General features: G+C 34.1%; 2 protein-coding genes, 1 long non-coding RNA gene, 1 other non-coding gene and 2 pseudogenes across 5 annotated transcripts; 1 reads left to right on the plus strand and 5 right to left on the minus strand.

Moving 5' to 3' along the window:
* Window positions 1–8: 8 nt before the first annotated feature.
* On the minus strand, window positions 9–983 carry LOC143621209 (CBS domain-containing protein CBSX5 pseudogene; annotated as a pseudogene).
* A 5,553-nt stretch (window positions 984–6,536) lies between these two features.
* On the minus strand, window positions 6,537–6,608 carry TRNAQ-UUG (transfer RNA glutamine (anticodon UUG)). Its single transcript has one exon. It is a non-coding gene; the product is annotated as a tRNA-Gln (tRNA).
* Window positions 6,609–7,096: 488 nt separating this feature from the next.
* On the minus strand, window positions 7,097–8,217 carry LOC143621099 (uncharacterized). The gene is made up of 4 exons (XR_013151453.1): window positions 7,812–8,217; window positions 7,679–7,723; window positions 7,386–7,484; window positions 7,097–7,289 (listed from the first exon to the last, which is right to left on the minus strand). It is a non-coding gene; the product is annotated as an uncharacterized LOC143621099 (long non-coding RNA).
* Window positions 8,218–9,229: 1,012 nt separating this feature from the next.
* On the plus strand, window positions 9,230–10,143 carry LOC143621210 (cold-responsive protein kinase 1 pseudogene; annotated as a pseudogene). Its single transcript, XR_013151474.1, has 3 exons — window positions 9,230–9,450; window positions 9,538–9,688; window positions 9,761–10,143. The product of XR_013151474.1 is annotated as a cold-responsive protein kinase 1 pseudogene (transcript).
* Window positions 10,144–10,451: 308 nt separating this feature from the next.
* Window positions 10,452–14,474, minus strand: LOC143621176 (clathrin light chain 1-like). The gene is made up of 3 exons (XM_077092681.1): window positions 14,062–14,474; window positions 11,143–11,296; window positions 10,452–11,054 (listed from the first exon to the last, which is right to left on the minus strand). The coding sequence occupies exons 1-3, from the start codon at window positions 14,385–14,387 to the stop codon at window positions 10,653–10,655; spliced, it is 882 nt and encodes a 293-aa protein (XP_076948796.1). The 5' UTR covers window positions 14,388–14,474; the 3' UTR covers window positions 10,452–10,652.
* An 838-nt stretch (window positions 14,475–15,312) lies between these two features.
* LOC143621211 (RNA polymerase II C-terminal domain phosphatase-like 1) lies at window positions 15,313–18,361 on the minus strand. Its single transcript, XM_077092719.1, has 8 exons — window positions 18,176–18,361; window positions 18,029–18,092; window positions 17,521–17,657; window positions 17,382–17,435; window positions 17,207–17,303; window positions 16,910–17,079; window positions 16,749–16,835; window positions 15,313–16,098 (listed from the first exon to the last, which is right to left on the minus strand). Exons 1-8 carry the CDS (start codon window positions 18,359–18,361, stop codon window positions 15,850–15,852), a joined length of 1,044 nt encoding a protein of 347 aa, XP_076948834.1. The 3' UTR covers window positions 15,313–15,849.
* Between the last annotated feature and the right edge of the window lie 5,085 nt (window positions 18,362–23,446).

The following is a 23,446-nucleotide window of genomic DNA, read 5'->3' on the forward strand; positions in this document are numbered from 1 at the left end:
TTACTCTAATATAAGAGATCAAAACAAGGTGCTAAGAATCAATGTTTGACTTGCATATCATAAAGTCAAATTATGATGCTAAGAATAAAGTCAATGGTAAGATACAAATTTTTCCTTTAAAGTACAAAATAAGTTCACATTACAATAATTAAGTTTGAAACTAAATTTTATAAAAAATGCTCAAACTTTTGTTACTAAATCAAACTATTATTACGAGCACCTGCGATACTCCGAAATTGTTTCAAAATCTTTGCATACGTTACAATGCCAACTAATGTATAATCTTGTTGAACCACCCAAGCATAACTTACACGAAGCGCGATCATTTGAACCATAACCGCGATCAACGAGTTCCAAAGATGGCAAACAATCTCCTCAGACCGCCTCCCAGGATAAAACCGGCCCACGCAGCCATTTCTAGTGGGCCCGGATTCTTCATCCGACGAGCAACACGAAGATGAAGGCGAAGATAACGGGTTATAGTAGTCATCCATAAGGTCCAACATCCCGGTCAAGTTTCTTTCGTGTAACCTTGTTTTGACCAAGTTGACCAAATCGTCTGATGGGCCCGAGTAGTCAATGTAGGCCATAAGGTCCCCAGCTGACAGAGTGGCAATGGCGGCTGCGACGGTCTCGTCACAACACGCAAGGGTAAAAGGGGAAATTTCACCTATTAAACGGTTATCTTTTTTAAGTACTCCTATAGAGGTTTGGTCAAGAAGTGAGCATGATATTAAGGGTAATGTAGTAATTGCGGGGTCGTTGTAGTTGACCATGAGCGTTGACTTTTCGATAATGTCTAGCGCTTCGATGGTGTATGTGGGTATAGGGGAAAAGATACCGATCGAGTTCAAAAGATACCGAACGAGGTCTTCTTGTGTTAGCCAACAAAATTGTTGGTTTTTTATTGAGTTAGTGTATATTGGTATGATCAAGTTTTGAGCACCTTCAAGTATGCAATCTATTGCCTCTAACAAACTGTAAAAAAAAAGTTAACACATGAAATATTGTTTTGATGTAGATACTTTTATAATACTAGAAGATATAAGTTTAATAATTTGTTTTATGTATCTTTATTGAGCTTTTTATTTGTCTAGTATTTTTGGTAGGGGTGAAAACAAGCCAAGTTACTCAGGATCACATTGGTGAAAAGTTGGAGACGAGCAGAGTATAATCGCCTTCGTGCCGAACCCGAGCCTCAAATAAAGCTCGTTTAGTCATCGAGCTACCTTGGATGGGGGACTCGTTTAGACTCGTCAAACACTCACGAGTCTGGTGTATTTTGTTATGTTTTACCTTTTCTGGACTTCTATGTTGGAGACGAGCAGAGTATAATCAATATGAGCTCGAGTAGCTCGCGAATGCCTCGGCTCATTTGCATCCCTAGATGGCCTAACATTGATAAAACAGATTCCACTATGTATTTTGGATTTTGACTTTATAATCGCCTTCGTGCCGAACCCGAGCCTCAAATAAAGCTCGTTTAGTCATCGAGCTACCTTGGATGGGGGACTCGTTTAGACTCGTCAAACACTCACGAGTCTGGTGTATTTTGTTATGTTTCACCTTTTCTGGACTTCTATGTATTTGTTTCACACTACACACATGAGCTCGAGCCGAGCTTGACCCGTTTCAGGTACTACACAAGCTCGAGTCGAGTTTAGGCTCGTTTAAGGATTTTATTGTAAAAATAAATAAAAAAAAACTTATATAAATTGATTAATCAGTAATAAACGAGTTGATTCGAGCTTGAAAAACTGCTCACAATCTAAACTTGATCTTTAGGAAAAGAGGTTGAAACGAGTCGAGCTCAAGCCTATTCAAGCTCAAGCTTGGCTTGGCTCGTTTGCACTTCTAATTTTAGAAATTGACAGTGAAAATCAGTAGATTAGATGGGTGAGTCGGTAGGTCCAGCCGGTTTTACTGGTTTGTATCTAACGAATTAAACCGACATTTTTTTATTAACTAGTGTGCAATATAGAAGTTTTAGAAACATAAAATGGTCTATATTATATTAGCAAGAGAGGTACAATGTTACACTGTATATAAACAAACAACCATTTGGTGCCTAAAGCTCAATGGGTCAACACCTAAACCTATCACATCTATACTAGTTCACTCTATCACACAAACTAAGGATGTTACACGCTGTGAAGCTTGGAGTGTAACGGTATTCGTTCAGGTGTAAGAAAAGACTAGTTGGGCATTTGTCGGCATGAGCTAAACTTGAGCTCCTTCCGACCCATTACCTTGCAAGACGTAACATAAATTTATCTTTATATGCAAGTATGCGAATGAAATACCAGATTACCAACACTCTCACTAGAGAGCTGGTGTTTAGATCGTGGTCATCCACTCTTCAAGATCCTGACCCATCGTCTCCATTTTTTTTTCAAATCATCTAATTGTTTTTTATACGATAATCGATATCATAAAAACATAAAAAAGAGCTAGAATCTATACTTGACCTAGTGATATGCCCTATTTCTTTTGAACGATGAATTTATGTTATTTAGAAAACTTGAACTCGAAATCTCCAACATTTTGATGTTTTAAAGGATTAGCTTTTGTCAATGATCCACCGACTCACCAACCCAACTAGTTAGTGATATGAGTTATAAAACCACTATTTGGCACAATCTTTCTAGAGTATCCAATTTGGTCCTTTCTAAATAGGAAAAGAGGTAGGTACCAATGTACCATATCATATTCGAATCTTGGATAGTTACAAGGGATCATTCATAGTATTTAAATCGTAGAGGTATTTAATGTCACATGAGTACTTAAAAGAGTTTGGGACCACTAAATTTATTTTGTGTGAAACACGAAAAGACCCCTCATTTACTTGACGTTATAAATGAATACATAAATGTTCAAGTATGGTCGAGAATTCAATATGTAGTCAATCTAACTAATCTTGTTAATTCGACGCAACATAGTTTTCAATTCTTCATACATCAAACGTGACTAAATAAACATAAAGCGTGTCAATCTAACAACCAATCATGAAAGAACGAGTCCTTGAAAACTACCCAAGTTTTTTTTAATATAAATTTAATTAAACCAGAATTAAAACATCAGTATATAAGAACTTGACTACAAGAATAGACCTTTCGAGCAACGTATATTTTTCCGAAAGAGATTTAACACTCTAGTTGTCATCCAAGTCATAAAACATTGTGTGTGAGAGAGATGTTTTATGTAAGTACGTCTTTGCATACAAATTTACATTGCAAAGCCTCAACTTGTGAAAACATAAACGATCATGATCTATGGAGTTCAGGAGTTGTGGAAATCATAATGATGTTTGTTAATGATTAAAATACATTAACATGTGATGAATCCGATCACAAATTTTCGTTTAATAAAATTACACTGATTAAATCACCCGTATTTCAAAACTATATGCTTAATATAAAAATACAAGCCAACATAAGTTGGAGGATTAATTTTGTAATTCTATCGTTTTAGTTCTTGCATTTTATTAACTAAAGAATTAATTTTTTAATATGATAATAAATAAATTAAAAAACCATCAAAGTTATAAAGTATTTGACTTTTAAAACCGTTCTTTACTTGCTTTTGAATTCAACCTGGGTAGTTGCGGTATTTCAAGAGAGACTAAATTGATTTATTTATTTATTTATTTATTTATTTATTATTATATGATATATTTTACGAACTATAAAACCATGCATTATTTTAAAAAAACATCATTATTATTAAACTTTGTTTGTTTACTTTACTTTTCTAAATTTGCCGTGGAAAGTATATACCATATTACCATATAGTCCTAAATAAGTAAATAACTACATGTCTTAATCTCATAATCTGAAATGTCAAATTCGGATTTAACCCATCATACACGGTCCATTATGCCCGGTCAGATCGTTGCAATCGTGGCCAAATAACATCAACTAACATCGTGGTGCAGCAATTACATTTCATGTTCTAACAATGACTTCAGATCTCGTAGACACGACATGGCCCAAAAGAAAATATAAAAAATTGACAATACTATGTAAAAATGTTATAATGTACAACCTTGTTACTTACCATACATATAATTATTATCACGGGTTAACATTTAACATTAACAACCTTGTTATTTACCTATTATATATCCGACATAGTATTATTGGAAGATTTTGTTAGTTGGTTTTTGAAGCATGGAAAGTTTAGTTAAAAACTAAAAAATATACAATAAGTACAAAGTACTATAATAACGAGTCCAAAAGTAAAAATAATAATACGTTGGTTGAAACTTGAAAACGATTGGTTAAATATTATATATTTACTAGTTTGAGGCCCGTGTAATACACGGGTAGCTAATTAAAATATAACATATAATTAAGTGAAGTAGAATACATATCATATATCATTAATAGACTCACGTTTTACATTAAAATTATACGAAATGAAGTTACTTGAGTAATAACCCAGACGGGATCCGGAGAAAAACTCATATTTTAGAAATGGGCTGAAAAAAGATGAAAAGGATTGATAGAGTGACAAGTGTCAAAAAGAGATATTCTTTTATTAGAGTAGATAGATATTCAATAATACTATTAAAAATGATATTAATGTTATCACTAAAAGTTCATTGCTTGACTTTCGAAGTCAAATGGCTGGTTTGTTTTTCTTTATAATTGATATATGTTTTTAAAGATTTTAAGAAAAAGCTGATAAGTATATAGAGGTTTGTGATTATTACAGATAAAAGGAATGCATTTAGGTCAAAATTCGTAACCTCGTAACGAATTCTGATTTTTATAAACATCGAGTTTGACTTCTAAATGTCAAAGTTTAAATCTTTCTATGCCATGCAGAATCGTACTGTAGCAGTGTATCATAATAATTTCTTTTGATATATTAGTTAGTGATTATTACAAATAACAGAAAAACCTGAGGTCAAAAGTTGTAATCTCGTAACAAAATCTAAATTTGATAAACGATGAGTTTGACTTCTAAATGTCAAGGTTCAAAACTTTATATGCAATGCAAATTTGTACTGTATCATAATAGTTACTTCTGATATATAGTTTAGTGATTATTACAACTAACAGGAAAAATTGGGATAAAAAGTTGTAATCTTGTAAAAAATCTGAATTTGATAAACAATGAGGTTGACTTTTAAATGTCAAAGTGCATAACTTTATATTCAATGAAGAATTATATTCTAAATTGAATTTTATAGGATTAAAAACCAAGTGAATAGATATATTTGTCAAGTAGGGTCTCAGTCAAATAAGTTAATAAAAGGAAACCCTGTTATTGCTTGGAAAAATCTGAAGCTCAACATAATCAAGTGGTGCAAAATGATCAATTCTTCTTTCCATCTTCAACAACCTGAATCAACAAAATTCATAATTCAGCTTCCAATCAATTTCAATTCCTGAAAAACTTCTACGTATACTCACTTTCAACAACAATGCAAAACATCATACAACCAAATTCTTCAATTCAATAGTAACATCATTGATCATACAACCAAATTCTTCAATTCGATAGTAAATTCAGCAGTTCAATACTAACATCTCACTCCAGATTTGCATAGAGATCATCACCTACATCCATTCTAAACTAACATATAACAAATTATCAACGATCATTAATAATAATAATAATAATAATATTCTTGTGAACAGTCATCATTATAAAGTTACCTTTAAAGTGAGACGTAGGTTTACACGGTATATTTAGATGGATTAAAGTGCTAATAATAATCAAATCAAGATATATTATAATTATAATAATAATTATAATAATAATAAGTTTAAACGTTGATATATAAACAATTGAATAATATTAATAATAATAATAGTTTCTTTTAATTTGATCCGTAAACGTGTACATAATAATAATAATTATTATTATAATAATAATAATAATAATAGTAATATCAAATACACATGATCTGTAAACAGCTAATTAATACACAAATCTCAAATTAAACATCTTAAACCTAAACCTTTAATCAATCTAATATCAAAATTCAATCAAAAGAGTTAATAATAACAATATTATTACCTGGTGAAGATGAGAGAAAGAGATTTAGGGGTTTTGAGGTCCACCGTTGCGTCGTATATGTATATATATAGTAGATATAGCGGAGAGGGGCGATAGTAGTGGTGGCGGCGGCGGCGGCCGTGGAGAGGGTCTATTTCGTTGCCGGCGCTTAGGGTGGTGGTGGAGGCCATGGAAAGGGCTGATGGAAAGGCATATGTGATGTAGTTGGGAGATATTAGGGTTTGATTAGATAAAAGATAGGAGGGTTGAATAACAAATAAAGTGGGTGGGTAATGACCCATGTAGTATCCATATTTAAAAAAATGGGTTAAAATTAAAGTATAAGAATGGATGAGAGTGTGACAAGTGGCATGTAATAGTAGTTATTTATTTTTATAGAATTAAAGTATAAGAATGGATTAGAGTAGTAAGATTTTATAGAATTTATTTTTGTTTCTAGAAAGGCGTATGATAAGTATAACAAGCGTATGTTAATACATCATTTTTATAAAATTAAAATAAAAAAGAGGTCCTACCGGGAGTCGAACCCAGGTTGCTGGATTCAAAGTCCAGAGTGCTAACCACTATACCATAGAACCAGATGTGTCAAATATTCTATACAAATTATTTATTTCTATATCAAATTTTATTATTATCTAATATTGAGATATTTGTGAAATATTGCACACACATGAAATCTCTTTCTAAACTATTATGTGCAATTATGAAATCTTGGATTATATAACAAAATCATTTTTGTAAGTTTTAGTGAGCCTAATAATATAATTATTAAATTCTGTTTAAATACATTTTTAATATTTAGTAAATTTTCAAAGATGTATACAATGCTTAGTTAAGTTATTCAAAATAAATAGATTTTGGATCTTGATTCATCTGGATGTAATTACAATGCTTAGTTCTTCAAGAAAATTATATTGTTATTACATTAATAGTAAAACTTTATAATCGTATTTAATGTAATAATTATTTAAAAATTTAAGTAAATAACATAAAAGTATACAAGCCCATTTGAAGATGCTATCTATTGATATAATAATAATAGATATACTATGCATGACCAGTTGGACTCGACTAAGTAGCTTCACAATCACAACCTCAGGGTTGATTAGCCTTTATATAAAATGTTAAGTAAATAAAACGAATATGAAAACATAGCTGCAACAATTCTTAGCCTTCAACGGCTCGTTAATAATCTTTGTGGCTATAATCGTTTTCAGAAAATGTTGGCTGGTGGCTTATATATCCGATTCCACGAATATCTGCAGTTATTCAAAAGAGTGTTTAGAATAGTATTTAAGGTTTGAAAGGCTGAAAAATGATGTGATTAACAACTTTGTAAAGAGCATAAAACTGACTTCTAGATCGGGTAACGGTTCATAAGTTTTTTTCTCCATCGCATCGAACACTGTTATACCAATTATTTTCTGCACTCCAAGTTTTGAAGATATCAAATTCTACAAAAATAAATAAATAAAAATAAAAAAAAGACAGAAATATCATAATTCACACAAATGTTTTACAGAGTAATATTATTTTGTAGTTACTGTAATGTATATAGTTAGGGCCCACGGGCTTATTGGGTTTTCCCACGGGCCTTAATCTGATTATACATTTCAGTAGTAGTAGTAGTAGTAATAATTTTATTTACCAGTTGAAACTCCAAGGATGCAAATGCATCTACCTCAGGTAAATCCTGCAGACATGAGTTAAAATATAATTATCATAATTTAATTAAAAAAAAATTAAACAAAAAAAACATACAATATTTAACACTAACTTACCATCCTTTGAAGTCCACTAATCACAACAGCCTTTTCCTCTTTTAAATCATTAGATAACCAAACTCGAAACGGGCCGAGCTTCTTTGCAGTCAAGTTTGTGAGGCTCAAGTGCACCTATGAACGCGTTACATAGCGTTAAACGTGCGCATATTAATCCATATAACTTACAAAAACAATACTTACCAGAAAAGGTTTTTCTATGATAATAACAGATGGCACTTTCACTGCTATCAAGTTAATCTCTTTCCGCGTGACCGCCTACGCCAATGAAAAAAATATTAATCCAGCGATACTGAAACCTTAAATACTATATTCCAATAAATATATATTATATAAAAAAAGATAGTTGAGTTACATTGCCAGTTATCTGTTGTGTCTGCAGGCGACCGGGCTCACCCAAATTCGTACGCCATGTTATCTGAAGCTTACCGAGAACATTACTCGCCTCGGATTTTGTAGGTGGAGGTGACATTTGCAATGCATAAAAATAGTTGTAAATTCCTCCTCCTGATCTAATAAGAATAGGTGGTTTGAATATTTCTCTGTTACACACAACAATAATAAAATATTAGAAAAAATGACAAAAACGTCCATTGTCCATACATATCCCACTGGTTCCATTATGTTCAGCTCAAAATCAACCGTACCACACTTTTTTTCTAACCCAATGATCGAGCGACACCTGTCAAGAATGTTTACCGTAAGCGCCTCGTTTTCTTATCTGCCCAACAAAAATGTTCCACGCTGCGCCTGGTGGATTTTTTTAGGCGGCAGGATGATTTTTTTAGGCGGCGGGATGATTTTTTTAGACGCCGGTGAATTTTTAAAAGCCAGGCGGCCTACTAGATTAATCTAGGCGCCACCTGGTTATGTTCTTTTTTTAAAAAGGTGATTTTTTTTATTGAGGTAACTCGTTAATAAGATCCTTCGAAAACCGGGTTGTTTTACAGGTTTAAGATGACTACCTAGCGATACATACGGTGACTTCAAATACTTTGATAAATTTCGTGCCCTTTATGCCCAGCTGCTTCTGGACAAGTCTATACGTTTGACATTTAAAGATCAAAATTTAAAATGTAAATAAAAAAAATTCAAAATTCAAAAAACCAGGCGGTGCCTACATTAAATCTAGTAGCCGCCTGGATATTAAAAATCCACTCAGCGCCTAAAAAATTCCACATGACGCCTAGATTTATAAAAACCAGGTGCCTGGAACATTTTGGGTGCACCTTGACAGGTGTCGCTCGATCATTGGGTTAGAAAAAGAAAAAGGCAGCCTGGTTGGTTTTGGACCGGACGTAATGAAACCGAAGAGATTTGTATCAACATTTTGAGGATTACCATGTTCAAAATGGACATTTTTGTCATTTTCCCATAATATTATGCATTAGTGTAAAGTCATTTTAAACTGTTGTAATATGTTTGACACATTACCTAGTAGAACTACCCTTTTGATCGGTACTGCACGGGGACTTGCGTATCTTCATGAAGAACTTGAACCGCGCATTGTGCATAGAGATATTAAAGCTAGTAATATACTTCTAGACAACGATTTCAATCCGAAAATTGGAGATTTTGGATTGGCTAAACTTTTCCCGGATACAATCACTCATATAAGCACAAAACTAGCCGGCACAACGTGAGTTCGTATTAATATCATATTATTTTAATGTTTTATGTCTACTACATGAATCTTGCTTGATGAAATTACGTTTTTACCCTTCAGCGGTTATTTGGCTCCTGAATATGTATTGGGTGGTCGTTTGACTTTGAAAGCCGATGTGTATAGCTTCGGGGTCCTCATGCTCGAGACAATAAGCGGTAGAAGCAGTTCATCGTCGAGCTGGGGTACAATGCAAAAGGTTCTATTGGAATGGGTAAGTATTTATAAATACAAAAATGAACAAATATATAAATAAATAATATTTAACAGATTTTCGTTTACGCAGGCATGGGAGCTCTATGAAGAGGGGAGGCTTTTAGAACTCGTGGATCCGGGCCTTAAAACATATCCTAAGGATGACGTTGTAAAGTATATAAAAGTGGCGTTTTTTTGTACTCAAGCGACTGCAAACCGAAGACCGATGATGAGTCAAGTTGTCAACATGCTGACAAGAAACATTAAACTTAACGAAAAGGAACTTACAGCGCCGTCAATTTACCAGGATTCTAGTGACAACAAAGAGGTGTCGGGTGCTTCCACGAGCCGCATAACAACTTCTTTCCCTTCCACCATTACCCAAGTGGTTCCTAGATGAACTCTATTTATAAGCAGAATTCAGTATATAGAATGATAGAAGTTAGTTAAGACGCGATAACTGTCTTAACGGTCATTTGTAGCCAATGGCTCATATATATTTTCAGAATTCATTTTTATATACAGTTTAGGTTTCTATGTTCGTATATTACTCGATATTTATTTAGTATGAGTAGCATTGCCTATTATCGGGTTGTTTGAAGTGTGGTAACTAGTTTTTGTGAATGAGTCATGGTTGCTTTGACTTTTCATCTGTCGATTTTCAGGTGTTCAAAATAGACTTTTTGGGTCGAGAAATTTGTATGTTCGGTTTTTGAACTGAATTGAAGCGTCGTGTTTATGATGCTAGAAAAAAAAATGATTAAAAGTGCTACACAGACAAGTGGAAGAAATTAAACCATGTCTCAACATCATTAACATCAAAATAAAAACAAACAGTAATAACAAACTTTGACACATATACGCGGTTCTACGAAACACAGCAACATAGTAACATCGTTTAAATCTCAGCAACCACACACATAGAAGAAAATTATACGAAAAAAGCTATCCTAAAATCTTTTATATCGAAAAAGATTATGTATTTAGGCGGCAGGTTGTTCGACTGGTGCAGCAGCGGGAGCTTCAGCAGTACCATTCGTTGAGGTGGTGGCGGTAGCCGTCGCATCTTTTCCATCTTTAGCAACTGTTTTATCATCTTTGGCAACTTCCTTACCGTCTTTGGTGGCAGCAGGTGGCGGTGGTGGTGGGACCATGTGGGCGGGTGGGGTGTGCTTAAGTTTGACCAAAATGTGACGTAACCTTGAGAGATCGGTTGGTTTCCCGGGCTTGGGACCTTGAATGACTGTAATGGATGGTTTCTTGTCTTTATCTTTCTTGCCTCGTTTTTCGATGTTGGGAACCTCACGAGGGATCAGCTCGGCGATTGCTTTCCAGTATTGTTTGTCAGCTTCTTTGTGGAATGTTTCTTGCTTGGCTACGTACATCTGTTACAAACAATGTTACCGACACATGAAGTTCAGTCTAACTGCAATGTGGTAAAGAAGTTATTTTTTTAAAAAAAGAATTAATTACCTTCTCGCCTTCTCTATTGGTGAGTTTGTTAGTTTCGATGCTTTTGAGTCTCTTTTCATGGAAAGCTTTAATATACTCTTCACCTTCTTGAATGATCTGGCTTCTTAACTCCTTTTCTTTCTGCTCCTTCTCCTCCAGTCGAATCGCATTCAGCCTGCACATATAAAAGGTGAAGTTCATTCGAAGATCTACGACTTCATTCAAGAACTGAAATCATCATGTTAAACTTATAAAGTCGACAAAAAAATGTATTCTACTGCAGTATTTATCACATTTACAGAGACTTAATATATTTGTGATCTCCACTGAACGATTTAGTAATATTACAAACTTCTGTAAAACTTCTCATTTATTCAACAAGTTGGCAACTAAGATTAGTTAGTTAATAAATAGATGTTAGAGAAGCTTCAAGTAGTAAGGCTACTTAGTAGCCTGATCTCTTTGTTAAGAATGTGAGATCTTCTCTAAGTACTAAGACTTCTTATAGTTTCTGGTTATGTGACTAGTAGAAAGGTATCTTCAATTTTATAAACAGAGACGTGATCCTCAACATCAATGCTTAAAAGTATTGAAGATAATTCATTATTCGATTTAAGATAATTCCCTAATAATTTTATATAGTTCTGTTTCAATGCCCAAGAGACCCAAGGCATTCTGTTTCATGATTCAAGGCATTCTGTGATTAAGTATTACCTGCTGTTTATCCCCAACCCAGATTAATAATCGCCAAGACTTATCAAGATTACACTATTTTTTTTAACATCAAACCAGATTAATTGCCATCAAAAACTATAGCCGCAAGCCAGATTAAGTAGATTGATATTGAAAACTAGATTTATAGGAAGTACGTGTTGATCATGCCACCTAGGGTTTGCTCTTTGTGATGGAGGAGTTGACTTTCAGTTTGCAGAATCTTATTTTATTGCTTATTGTTTCCGGTTTGTTGAAGATTATAAAAGTAATTGACTGATCAGGTGAAATTATCATGCCACCTAGGGTTTGCTCTTTGTGATGGAGGAGTTGACTTTCAGTTTGCAGAATCTTATTTTATTGCTTATTGTTTCCGGTTTGTTGAAGATTATAAAAGTAATTGACTGATCATGTGAAATTTCACCTGATCTGATTAGAACTTGATGTGGTATTAATGCAGCGATTTTGACCTTGTGGAGTTTATTGAACTTGTTGATATCCAGTTAGCAGTTAGCCTGATCATCTTATTTGCATCATATGTTAATTTATTTGTTCTTGTTTGATTTAGGTTTTGCAAACGAATCATATTAAAAATTAGATTCATACAAATCTAGTTTTCAATAATAATCATCTGTTAAAATCAAAACAAAACCGCACAAATACACCTTAACCTGATCCAAATAACACAATCAAACTCAAAGCTACCTGTACAACAATAAGTTCAATCAAATTCCACAAAGTGAAAATCACTACAGATACTAAATCAAATTCTAATAGGATCTAGTGCAACTTCAGATAATCAGTTATTTACTCTAAGATCCACAAAAAAAAACATAAATAACATGCAATAAAATCAGATCCAGACCAGACAACTAAAACCTTACCTCCTCCATTCACATATATCAAACCCTAGGTGGCATAAGCAACACATACTTCCTATAAATTTAGTTTTCAATATTAATCATCTGTTACTTCAACCTAAATGATTAACATGCTGCAAATAACACAATCAAAATCAAACTAATAGCTACTTAAACAACAAGTCAACAACAACTTCAATACACTCCAGTAAGTCAAACTCACTACACGTCTACTAAATCAAATACTAATCACATATTCACATCTAAGACAATTTCACCTAATTAGTTTATTACAATAACACCATCTGTTACTTAAACCTAAATGATTAACATGCCACAAATAACATGATCAAAATCAAACTACTAGCAGCTGCCTAAATCACAATAAGTTCTAATCAGATCAAAATATAATACAACTCAGCTAATCAGTTAATAAGATCTACAATAAAACCAGATCGATAACACTAAAACCTCACCCCCTCCATTCACGATGCGCAAAACCTTCCTATAAATCTAGTTTCCAATATCAATCATCTAAATGTCAGCATACTCAATCAATTCCAAATAGTCAAAACACTCAAACTCACTACACTAACACTAAATCAACTTCTAATCCACAGCAATTTCAACATTAATCATCTGTTAAACCTATATAACACGATCAAAATCAACCTAACTACTAGCTGCCTAAATCACAATAAGTTCTAATCAGATCTAATCTAATACAAATCAGCTAATCAGTTAATAAGATCTACAACAAAACCAGATTGATAACACTAAAACCTCACTTCCTCCATTCACGAAGCGCAAAACCTTCCTACAAATCTAGTTTCTTCTATTAAAACCTAAATAAAACAGTAGCAAATAGTAAAATACACCTTAATATCAACAGGCTCAATCAATTCCAAATAGTCAAACTCACAACACAAACACTATCAAATTCTAATCAGACTTAACACTAAAACCTAAACGATTAACATGCTGCAAATAACACGATCAAACTCAACCTACTAGCCGCTGTCTAAATCACAATAAGTTATAATCAGATCTAATCTAATACAGCTTCACCTAGACAGTTAATAACAATAATATCAGATCTATAACAGTAAAACCTAATAGCTAACTAAACAACAAGCCAACAACAACTTCAATACACTCCAGTAAGTCAAACTCACTACACGCATACTAAATCATATACTAATCTGTTATTAAACCTAAATGATTAACACGCTGCAAATAACACTATCAAAATTAAACTAATAGCTGCTTATATCACAATAATAAGTTCTAATCAGATCTAATCTAATACAGCTTCACCTAAACACTTAATAATAATAATAATATCAGATCCAGAGCCTTAAAACCTCACCTCCTCCATTCACGAAGCGCAAATCCTTCCTCACGCATTTCACTCGGCGGCGGAAGCACCGGTCCATCGGAACTAAACAGTCCGTCAGCATCCTGACCTAAATCGTAATTATTCTGACTACCGTTCGAGATCGGAACAGAGGAGTCAATCGGATCCGGATCCGGATGTGAAGTGAAACCGTATGGATCCGGACTGTCAACTGAATACGATGGCGTATCGGCGGTTGAGAAGTTGGAATCGAAGTAGCCTTCGTCGAATTGACCGGAGGATTGAATGTTAGTGGTGGTGGAGTCTTCGCCGTCCACGCTGAAGGTATCGAACGACATCGTTTTAGTTGATGGTTTTTTGTTTTACTTTCTCTCTCTAGATTCTCTCTCTCTATATAAATCTGTTTGGGTGGGTTTTTAGGCCGTTTTCGTGGATGCACACTTTTTATATTCATTGGGGTTTTAGTTTTACTTTGTGTCCGTAAATTATTATTATTATTATTATTATTATTATTATTATTTTATTATTATTAAGATAGGGTGACTGATAATATTGTTGTGGGCCGAATTACTATCGAGTCGAAACTAGTTTCTTGACTTGCTTATAATCGGTTTTGGTTCGGTTAACCGGTTTAGTAGGTATGTAATTAAATTATTAGGCCAAGTCATTAATCTATTATCGTTTTACCAAGTGACTAACAGATCATTCAAATGCTAAGCCAACCGCCAATCATGCTTTCATTGTACTTTTAACTCTTTTAAGACAAGAATGTCTAAACAACTACCAAGTACCAAACTATCATTTATATTTTAGATCCTTGGTGTCATATATATTTTATCTTCTTCGTCCATTTTTTAAAACTAACTTATCGACTCAAAGAACTATAACTTTGTTTTCAGTGAGATCAGGTTTGTCATTTAAAAGATACATTTTTTACTTAGGTTGACCATAATGTACTCAATTATTATGAACATAATATTTTACATTTTTTGCTTTAAACATAGAAGACTACAAAAACACAGCGGCCCGTCCAACGTGGCATGGTTTAGCGCACGATGGTGAATTAGATGAAAGAGACTAGAGCCGTGCATAGCCAATGGCGTGCACATACGGACGAGAGATTGTGATTGTAAAGGGAGAGTTGGGCTATGGATTGAGCACATGATGCAAAGGACGAGGACGGACGGACAAGCTGGTCTCACCGTGGTGGGAGTTTGGAGACAATGTAAGAAGCTTGTTTAAAAACAAAATCCAATTTTTAAAACAAAATCAATAATGTAACCAGGTATTTTTTGCACCCTTGTGGGCTTGTCTATAACCATCATCCACAGACAAAAAATTGTAAGGCAAATTAAATCCTTCCCAAAAATAAAAAATTTACGTTGGGAAGCGTAAGCTTAAATAACCAAAAAAAACCCGACCATCGACGTCAGCAACTACAAACTACAAAGTTACAATCATCATCGTCATCAACTTAAATGCAGCAAATCATCTTTGATACGAGGGTTGCTACTATGTCAAGCAACACCATTCATCCTTCACCCCCAAGCAAGAACCCGTATCGGTTGTTAATCCTAACGTTGCCGAGAGCTGTATTAGTTTCCCGACAACCCAAAGGTGCAGATAGAGCGGATATAATCTGCTTTGCTCGCATCTTTGTAACCACGGATCCAAGTTCAAATACAACCAAAGGTCTTGACCCAGACGGTTTCATTCACAAACAGGTACTTAACTACCATCATGGTAAAGCAGTTTGCTGTTAAGAATCAATCATCCATTTATACTCTGTTAGAAGATTTGTTATGGAACGGGTGAAGCGTTCTTGGGGTATCTTGCTGACAAAGGCATTCTTTGCAGGACTCTTGGGTACTCCGGTCTAAACCGCTTAGGTGGCATTCCCTGAAATGACCTGGGAGAAGATTGTCGTTTTTGAGGATATTGTCCGATTCTTGCTTTCAGATTTATAAAAGCAGTTTCCGCAGCCTGCATCTTGGCTTCATCCCATGTTAACCCAACACCCTTACCCCACACTTCACCATCTATTTCAACCTGAAAACACGACCAATATACAAAATGAAGAGATATATAAAGATTCATAAGTAGGCCTGCAAACGAACCATACGAGCACGAACAAGGGCGTGCTCGTGTTTGTTCATTTAACTTTAAACAAACACGAACACCTAATCAAACACATATTTTGTGTTCGTGTTCGACTGTTCGTTTATTTAAAAAATGAACATGTCCGTGTTCTTCGCTTGTTTAACTTCTAAGCGAACAGTTCACGAACGTAAATGAACATAACTGAACAAAGATAAACAAACAAAAATGAACATATATAAACAAATGTAAATAAACACAATCAAACATAAACGAACACGCTTAAATGAACACAAATGAACAAATATAAAACCATTAACTAGATGACTCTTCAAGATAAAATTTAATTATTTTCTATTAATATGTAAAAGAACATAAACGAACATAAACAAACGGACATAAATAAACAAACATAAATGAACGTTCATGAACATAAATGAACGAACGAAACATGTGTTCATGTTGGTTCGTTTATTAAATAAACGTACATAAACGAACTTCCCGCCAATCGCTTCACGAACAGTTCACCGAACGTTCGGTTTGTTTACATGACTATTCATAAGTGAATAAACAATCACATGATAAATCAGGTCAGGTTGTACCTGTGCATATAGTTCATTATTCTGGCCCATAATAGATGAAACTTGAGGCTGAGGTTGAAAAGTAAACCCCAAACCCTCCATCATGCACTGAAATGAGAAATTAGGTATTAGGTCAATGAGCACAGTGACTAATCTTTTTTAATAATATAATGAGATCTTACTAATTCATTAAGTGCAGCGATTGATCCTTTTCTAGGATTCTCTAGCTTAGCTGGTCCAGAAGCAGTTGTATATGGCATAGATTCATGCCCAAAAGAATTTCCATCATTTATAAACCTTCCATCGTCTACTGATTTTTGACGAGATAAATATTTATCTGCATCAACATTGCCTACAATCGTTAGAATCGTTGTTCACACTTGTTAGTTAATATACATCGTGACTATGGTCAGATAAAACATCAAACATACTAAATATATAAAAGCAAAATTTTCTAAATTTTAGTAGCAGAAATATACCTGCCAAATTCATAAGAGATGACTCAGCAGCTTGATGTTGAGCTTCCTTTCGGGTCCTTCCAATTCCTTCACCGACTTTCTCACCAGCAAACCATACCTGTAAATAACGATTGATTGTTTGACTCAGATTAATGTCTCATAAATAACATACTAGAGTTTACGGGATTTCAAATACCTCAATAGAAAACTGCAGGTCAATACTAGAAAGAAGAGCCGGCCTGAACTCCACCTGCATATGTAAATACATATTATAATCTGTAAACATAATGAATGTTTAAAAGCATTTAGTAAACAAGGATTTGTTATTCTAATACCTTGGCTCCGCATTTAAAGGCAATAAAGTGTAGATATTCAGCAGGAGATTCGGTAAAAGTATCATTGCCACCGGTTTCGATATCCATCTCTCTGCTGCTGGATGATGATTGACCCAAGGAACTTCCCTCCCCTGGCCCTTCAAAATATAATAATTCCATTATTAAAAAAAACTGATTTTCAAGTCCCGCTACGAATATAATTAAACATGCAAAATTCATAGAACCATAAATCAAAATGATCAATGAAAATGTTTTCCCACACTACAAAACTAAGTAAAAAAACTGAACCTTTTTAAAATGCATAATTATTACAGCTTCTATATTTTTCATGGATATTACATGTACTAAGGATCCATTTTATCTAAAAAGGATATTAAACTCTAAAATCAATTTTAATACTGCACACCGTTTGCTTAATCTGATGTGCCAATTTTTTTTCAAGCGTTTATGTGCAAGTGTTGACCAAAATATCAATGTGAAAAAGATCCAAAAAAATCATTTGGCTCACCTGGAAATGAGGGGTAAACAGGAGGTGAATGGCTTAACCTCATATTATCATCTCTTTGAAGAACCTGCAAATATTTACATGAATATATTCATATATATTTATAGCATATCAAACTAAATGATTAAGAACAGTAGAACCATTAATTACCTCCTTAGGAAGCCTCTGATTTTCAATAATTCTATCAGGCATTATAGAAGGTTCAACCTTATGAACGAAAGGTGGTGGCATAAGATTGTGTTTTTTGTCAATATGCATAGGTTCAGAATGCATAGGAAATTCTTTAGGAGGTGGCGCTATTCGGTTCATCTGTCTAGGACCCATTTCTTCCCCCATCAGAATGCATATAGAACAATAACTTTATTTTTAGTAGGATCGGTTTTGCTATTCAAAAGGGGGTAGCGGCGCAGCTTGTTGCCCGCTTACCTGCCTCTTTATTGTAATTGGATCCTTTTATTTTTAATATTACGAAGTTAAAAAAAAAAAGTTTAAATTTCAAGGATAATAAAATTTGAGGTAAAACTGTAAGTTCAAGTCGAATCAGTGCTTTGAAGGATAATAAACTGGTTGTTAATTTGTACTTCTTAGAAGTTAATTCCCAGAACTGAAAATCATAACCCTAAGTCCTTGTTTAAAAAAGTGAAGTATATCTTCATTTGCAATTATAAATAAAGAACAGTCCAATATTCAGAAAAATCCAAAATAATTCAGAAATCCTAACTTTACTGCATCAGTTCTTCATCTAGTCAATCCAAAGTAAAATTGTTCAAAGTGGCAAAGAGGATTATAAACAGGTTCTTAATTCTTATTTATTAATTAAAAGTTAATTCCCAGAACTGAAAAATATATCACCCAGATAAGACCTTGTTTAAGAATTTAAAATACGTTTTCATCTGTAATTTATCAATGAAGTACAGTCCAAAATTCAGAAGCCCTAACTTTACTATATGTGAGTTCTTCATAAAGTCAATCCAAAGTAAAAAAGGATAACAAACAGTCCAAAATTCATAAAAAATCCTATCTTTCCTATATAAGATTATAAGTTCTTCATCAAGTCAATCCAAAGTACAAAGAAATTGTTCAAAGTTCCAATTTTTAAGTTTTCTTCCAAGTTCTTCATTTATAATAATAATTATTTCTAAATTCCATGTTTTCTTCTAAGTTCTGTTTTAATTCCAAAAATATCACAAAAATTCAGCAACACTAACTTTACTTTATATGTGTTCTTCATCAAGGAAAGGAAATTGTTCAAAGTTCCAATTTTATATGTAATAATTAATTATCACTAACAGAAACCCTAACTTTCATCTAGTCAATTTTAACCTTCCATTTAATAGTCTCATCTTTGTCCACCAAAGTCCTCAATAATAAAACAGTTTCAGCTCAATTAGCTCAAATTAATGTTTAATTAATTAATTTTCAATTTGTCAAATTAGTAGGGTTTATAATTATTATACCTTATTCTCCATGAGACAAGTTGAGTGCAATACACTCAACGGCGAGTTCGAACCCGAACCGAAACCGAAACCGTTGTTCACACTCTCCAGTTTCAAGCATACACCACTAGCTGCTGCAGCCTGTGGTTGTGTAGCAGAAGCAGAACAAGTAATCGTATGAAGCACAGCTAACGGCGAACATCTCTCACTCGGTGTGGAATAATAAGATATCCGAATTCTATCCTTCAGTTTCTCTCTAATATTCTGGACATTCATCATCACATGTGGATTATAATAATATACCTCCACGTCACCAAGTAACCGTTCTCCGTCATACACAGCCACCACCGGTGTTTGTTTATACATCTTCCTTCAATTAATCAAAAAACTAATTAATTATTAAAAAATAATAATAATATTATCAGATCTTCTTCGTCTTCTTCTTCGATTAATTCGTCAAAAAAAATTATCAGATCTGTGTTATACCGTTCGATAGATCGATTGATTAATTTATTGAATTCATCTTATGCGTATGCGTAGTCTCAATTAATGTTTGAAAAAAGTAAAAATTGGGCGAAATATATTAGATCTGTGACGGAGATGATGCCGATGATGATTTGGAATGAATTTTAAATCAATTTGGGTGAATTGATGATGGATATGATGATGAACAGAAACCCTAGATAGATTAGATGCAGATACAGAGAGTCTGTTTGATTGTTTGTTGTATGTAATGTGTGTTGAGTTTGATGGGGTGATGATGTCATATATAGGGGTGTGGAATAGGATTAGGGTTGAATTTAAGGTTAGGTGAATATCCACCGTTGGATTAGGTTGGTTAGCTAGCCACCCCACTTTTTTTTCTTTTTTCTTTCTTTCTTTTTTTACAACATTTAGGCACAAGTCAAAGTTGATGAATAGTTGAATACAAATACAACACCTAACCTCGAATAATTGTTTCTAGGTTGAAACTTGTAGAGTATGTTTGGGATTGAGGTAGGAAATAGCTTATGATTTTTAGAGGAGGTAAAAAGTCTAAAAGGTCCCTTCAAGAGCACCTAAAAACATCAAATTTGATGTTTTTGAAGGGGTTTAGCTTATGACTTTTAGAGAATGCAAAAGGTCTAAAAAACCCTTCCAAAAGCTTTTAGGTGCTTTTGGAGGGGTTTTTTAGACTTTTTGCCTCCTCCAAAAGCCATAAGCACATTCTCACCTCAATCCCAAACATGCCCTAAGTTGTAGAAACTAGAATTCGGTACAAAACCCATTAGGGGAAGGGGTGGTTCCATTTTCCTCACACACCGCATCCAATGGTGGTGTGTTACATCACCAACCCCAAATCCATCACATGTGATGGATTTTAGTAGGGGTGGTGGTGTGGTATGATGAATTTTCAATTTTCCGGCCACCTTCATCCCACCTTCACCGGACCTTTTTTCGGCCAAAATAATTCACTCATCCTGAAGAACAACTTCATCAATACTGGGTTTCACTTAAATCCAACCAAAACCCACTTCCTAAACACCCTCAAAACCCCAAATCCACCTTCACCCCATATCGCCGGACCTTTTTCCGGCCAAACACCAACAAACCAACCACCAGATCCGTACCCGACGACACCACCACCACCACCAACAACCACCAGATCCGTTCATCACCGACGCAACTCCGTCCACCGTCACCGTCACCATCTCCACCCTCCTCGCGCGCCAAACCCTCACTGGACCGGAGCTCCAGCAAGAAATAATCACCGGAAACGTTCCATTTTACCCTTTAATTGAAAAAAATCATCGGACCGGAGCTCCGGCAAGAAAAAATCACTGGAAACGTTCCATTTTACCCTTTAAGTGAAAAAATCACCGGACCGAAGCTCCATCACCATCCCCTCCAACGGCTCCTCCCCTCCAACGTTCCATTTTCCTCGATTTCCACCCCCTCACTTGCGTGATAGCCATCACGCACACTCCCCCCATCACGCGTGATGGGGGACCGGCGGCGGTGTGCGTGAGGCCATCACGCGTGATGGACTTCGGTTACGCACCAGCCCGGGTGCCTTTATCTAGAAACCGGTTTGGGAACGATTGAAACTGTAGGTTTGAAAACGGTTTGTAATTTTTATCACCGAAAATCGGTTTCAACCAGAACCGAAGCCGATCATAAACTGGTTTTGACTTTTGTTGACCAGACCGAACCGGTTTTGAGTTTTAAAAGGGTTTGTGCACCTCTGTTGTGCGATATGGTTAATTATCACCATTTTTTATCATTTGTCACATCCACGTTTTCTTCCTCACTCAAGTACTCGGTTATTCAGGGCCATACCAAAATATTCTAGGGCCTGAGCGAGTTAAAAATAAGGTACGTTAAAATATAATCTCAATAACTTATATATAATTATGATAACAATAAACAAATTAAAAGTATTGTGGTAAAATAGTCTAACTTATATATTTAAATGAATCATGAACCTCTCATAGCAAAGATCTCACAATGAAGTTTTTGTAATACATGATTTCTAATATACCGTTCTTGATACCAATAATGAGTTAAATGTGCTAAGGTAGTGGTAAAATTTTGATGTAAATGGGCTAAAGGATATGCGTTGTTAGTTGCCACATAAGAGAAATCGTGTATAACTAAATAAGTAATCAACAATAGAAACCAAACAAGATATGAATTTAATTACTTCATTTGTATGAAAATATATTTTCTCTTTAGTAGGAATAGCTAAATTCGTTAGTATGTGGTCATTTTAAATTTCTTAGAACTTTATTCTATAAAATTTGGTTCCCAACAACTTCATATAGGTGAAGGTTTTCAAATTTCAACTTTGTGTGATTTTCTTTGTATTTGTAGTCATTCGTCGGACTATATATATGACTATATATGTATATATATATAGAGAGAGAGGACCATTTTGTTAAAAAAAAAATTGCATGGGAAGGAACTTGAACTTGCACATAGTAAGAAGAAATATACATGCTTTCTCACTCCATCATGTGCATTTTTTTAAAAACCATTATGGGTATGTTTGACAAAATTAACTGGTAGCTGTAGCTGAAAGTTGCTAGCTAGTGGCTAGAAGTTGCTGGCTGGAAGCTGAAGCTGGTAGCTTTTTAGATATATTTAGATGTTTGGCAGAGTAGCTAAATCTTTTAACAAAATGTATAAAATTACTGAAATGGGCATAACTAAAAACAATAATAATAAATTTATTTATTTTGAAAGGTTATTTAAGTAAATTAAAATACTAAAAGCTTTTAGCTCTTTCTAAATGTTACTAGTAGAAGTTTTAAGTTTTTTCTCCTGACCTAAAAACTTCAAGTTCCTTGAACCAAACAAGGTTTTTAATTAAGTATAAGTTTTTTCTCATAAACTTGAATCTTTAAGCACCTAAAAGCTTTATGCCAAACATACCCTGTATGTTTTGTCATTGGTGAAATAGTCATCTTTTAATGGTTTTAAAAGAAATTAAAGAAAATTCATCTGTCAAACTGCTAAAATCGGTTGGGTTGAGTAGTAACTTGTTTCTCGAAACTGTAGTTAGTGGTTTGATCCCTCTTATTTTTATATCAAAGTCGATCGGAACGAACCATGAAGACCCGTAGCCATATCCCCGCTTATCTTTACTTGGATAATAACTTAAGTCAATACTTATGTATTAGTATGATCCATTCGGGAATGTGAGAAATCAAGTTTATGTTTTCTATTACACTCAATGAGGGGCATTAACTTATTTATCTTTGTTATTCGTATGTTTATCATACGTTATTCGATCATTGTCAATGATGTTTAAACTATCAATAAGCAATGGCTAAAAGAATATTCTATAAAAAGATGTATTACAGAGTTCTAGCTCTAATGCTCAATTTCAAGTCTTGAAAACAAAACAAAACATCAGGGTCGTCTCCCGAGAATTTTTATTCGCGGGCGTACATGGATAAAATTTTATCGACCGATTTATTATAAGCAGAAATAATTCTGAATG

Source organism: Bidens hawaiensis, unplaced genomic scaffold (assembly GCF_021521415.1).
Source record: "Bidens hawaiensis isolate Kalapana, Puna unplaced genomic scaffold, B.hawaiensis_p1.1 tig00002772_1, whole genome shotgun sequence".
In the NCBI taxonomy this organism is placed as follows: Eukaryota; Viridiplantae; Streptophyta; class Magnoliopsida; order Asterales; family Asteraceae; genus Bidens; species Bidens hawaiensis.

Coding starts and splice junctions, on each gene's coding strand:
- LOC143621176 (XM_077092681.1), bottom strand. CDS start 14,387: ATGTCGTTCGATACCTTCAGCGTGGACGGCGAAGACTCCACCACCACT. Junction 11,297..14,061: donor GCGCTTCGTGAATGGAGGAG/GTGAGGTTTTAA, acceptor TTATATGTGCAG/GCTGAATGCGATTCGACTGG. Junction 11,055..11,142: donor CCAATAGAGAAGGCGAGAAG/GTAATTAATTCT, acceptor TGTTTGTAACAG/ATGTACGTAGCCAAGCAAGA.
- LOC143621211 (XM_077092719.1), bottom strand. CDS start 18,361: ATGGGGGAAGAAATGGGTCCTAGACAGATGAACCGAATAGCGCCACCT. Junction 18,093..18,175: donor ATCAGAGGCTTCCTAAGGAG/GTAATTAATGGT, acceptor AAATATTTGCAG/GTTCTTCAAAGAGATGATAA. Junction 16,099..16,748: donor ATAATGAACTATATGCACAG/GTACAACCTGAC, acceptor TCGTGTTTTCAG/GTTGAAATAGATGGTGAAGT.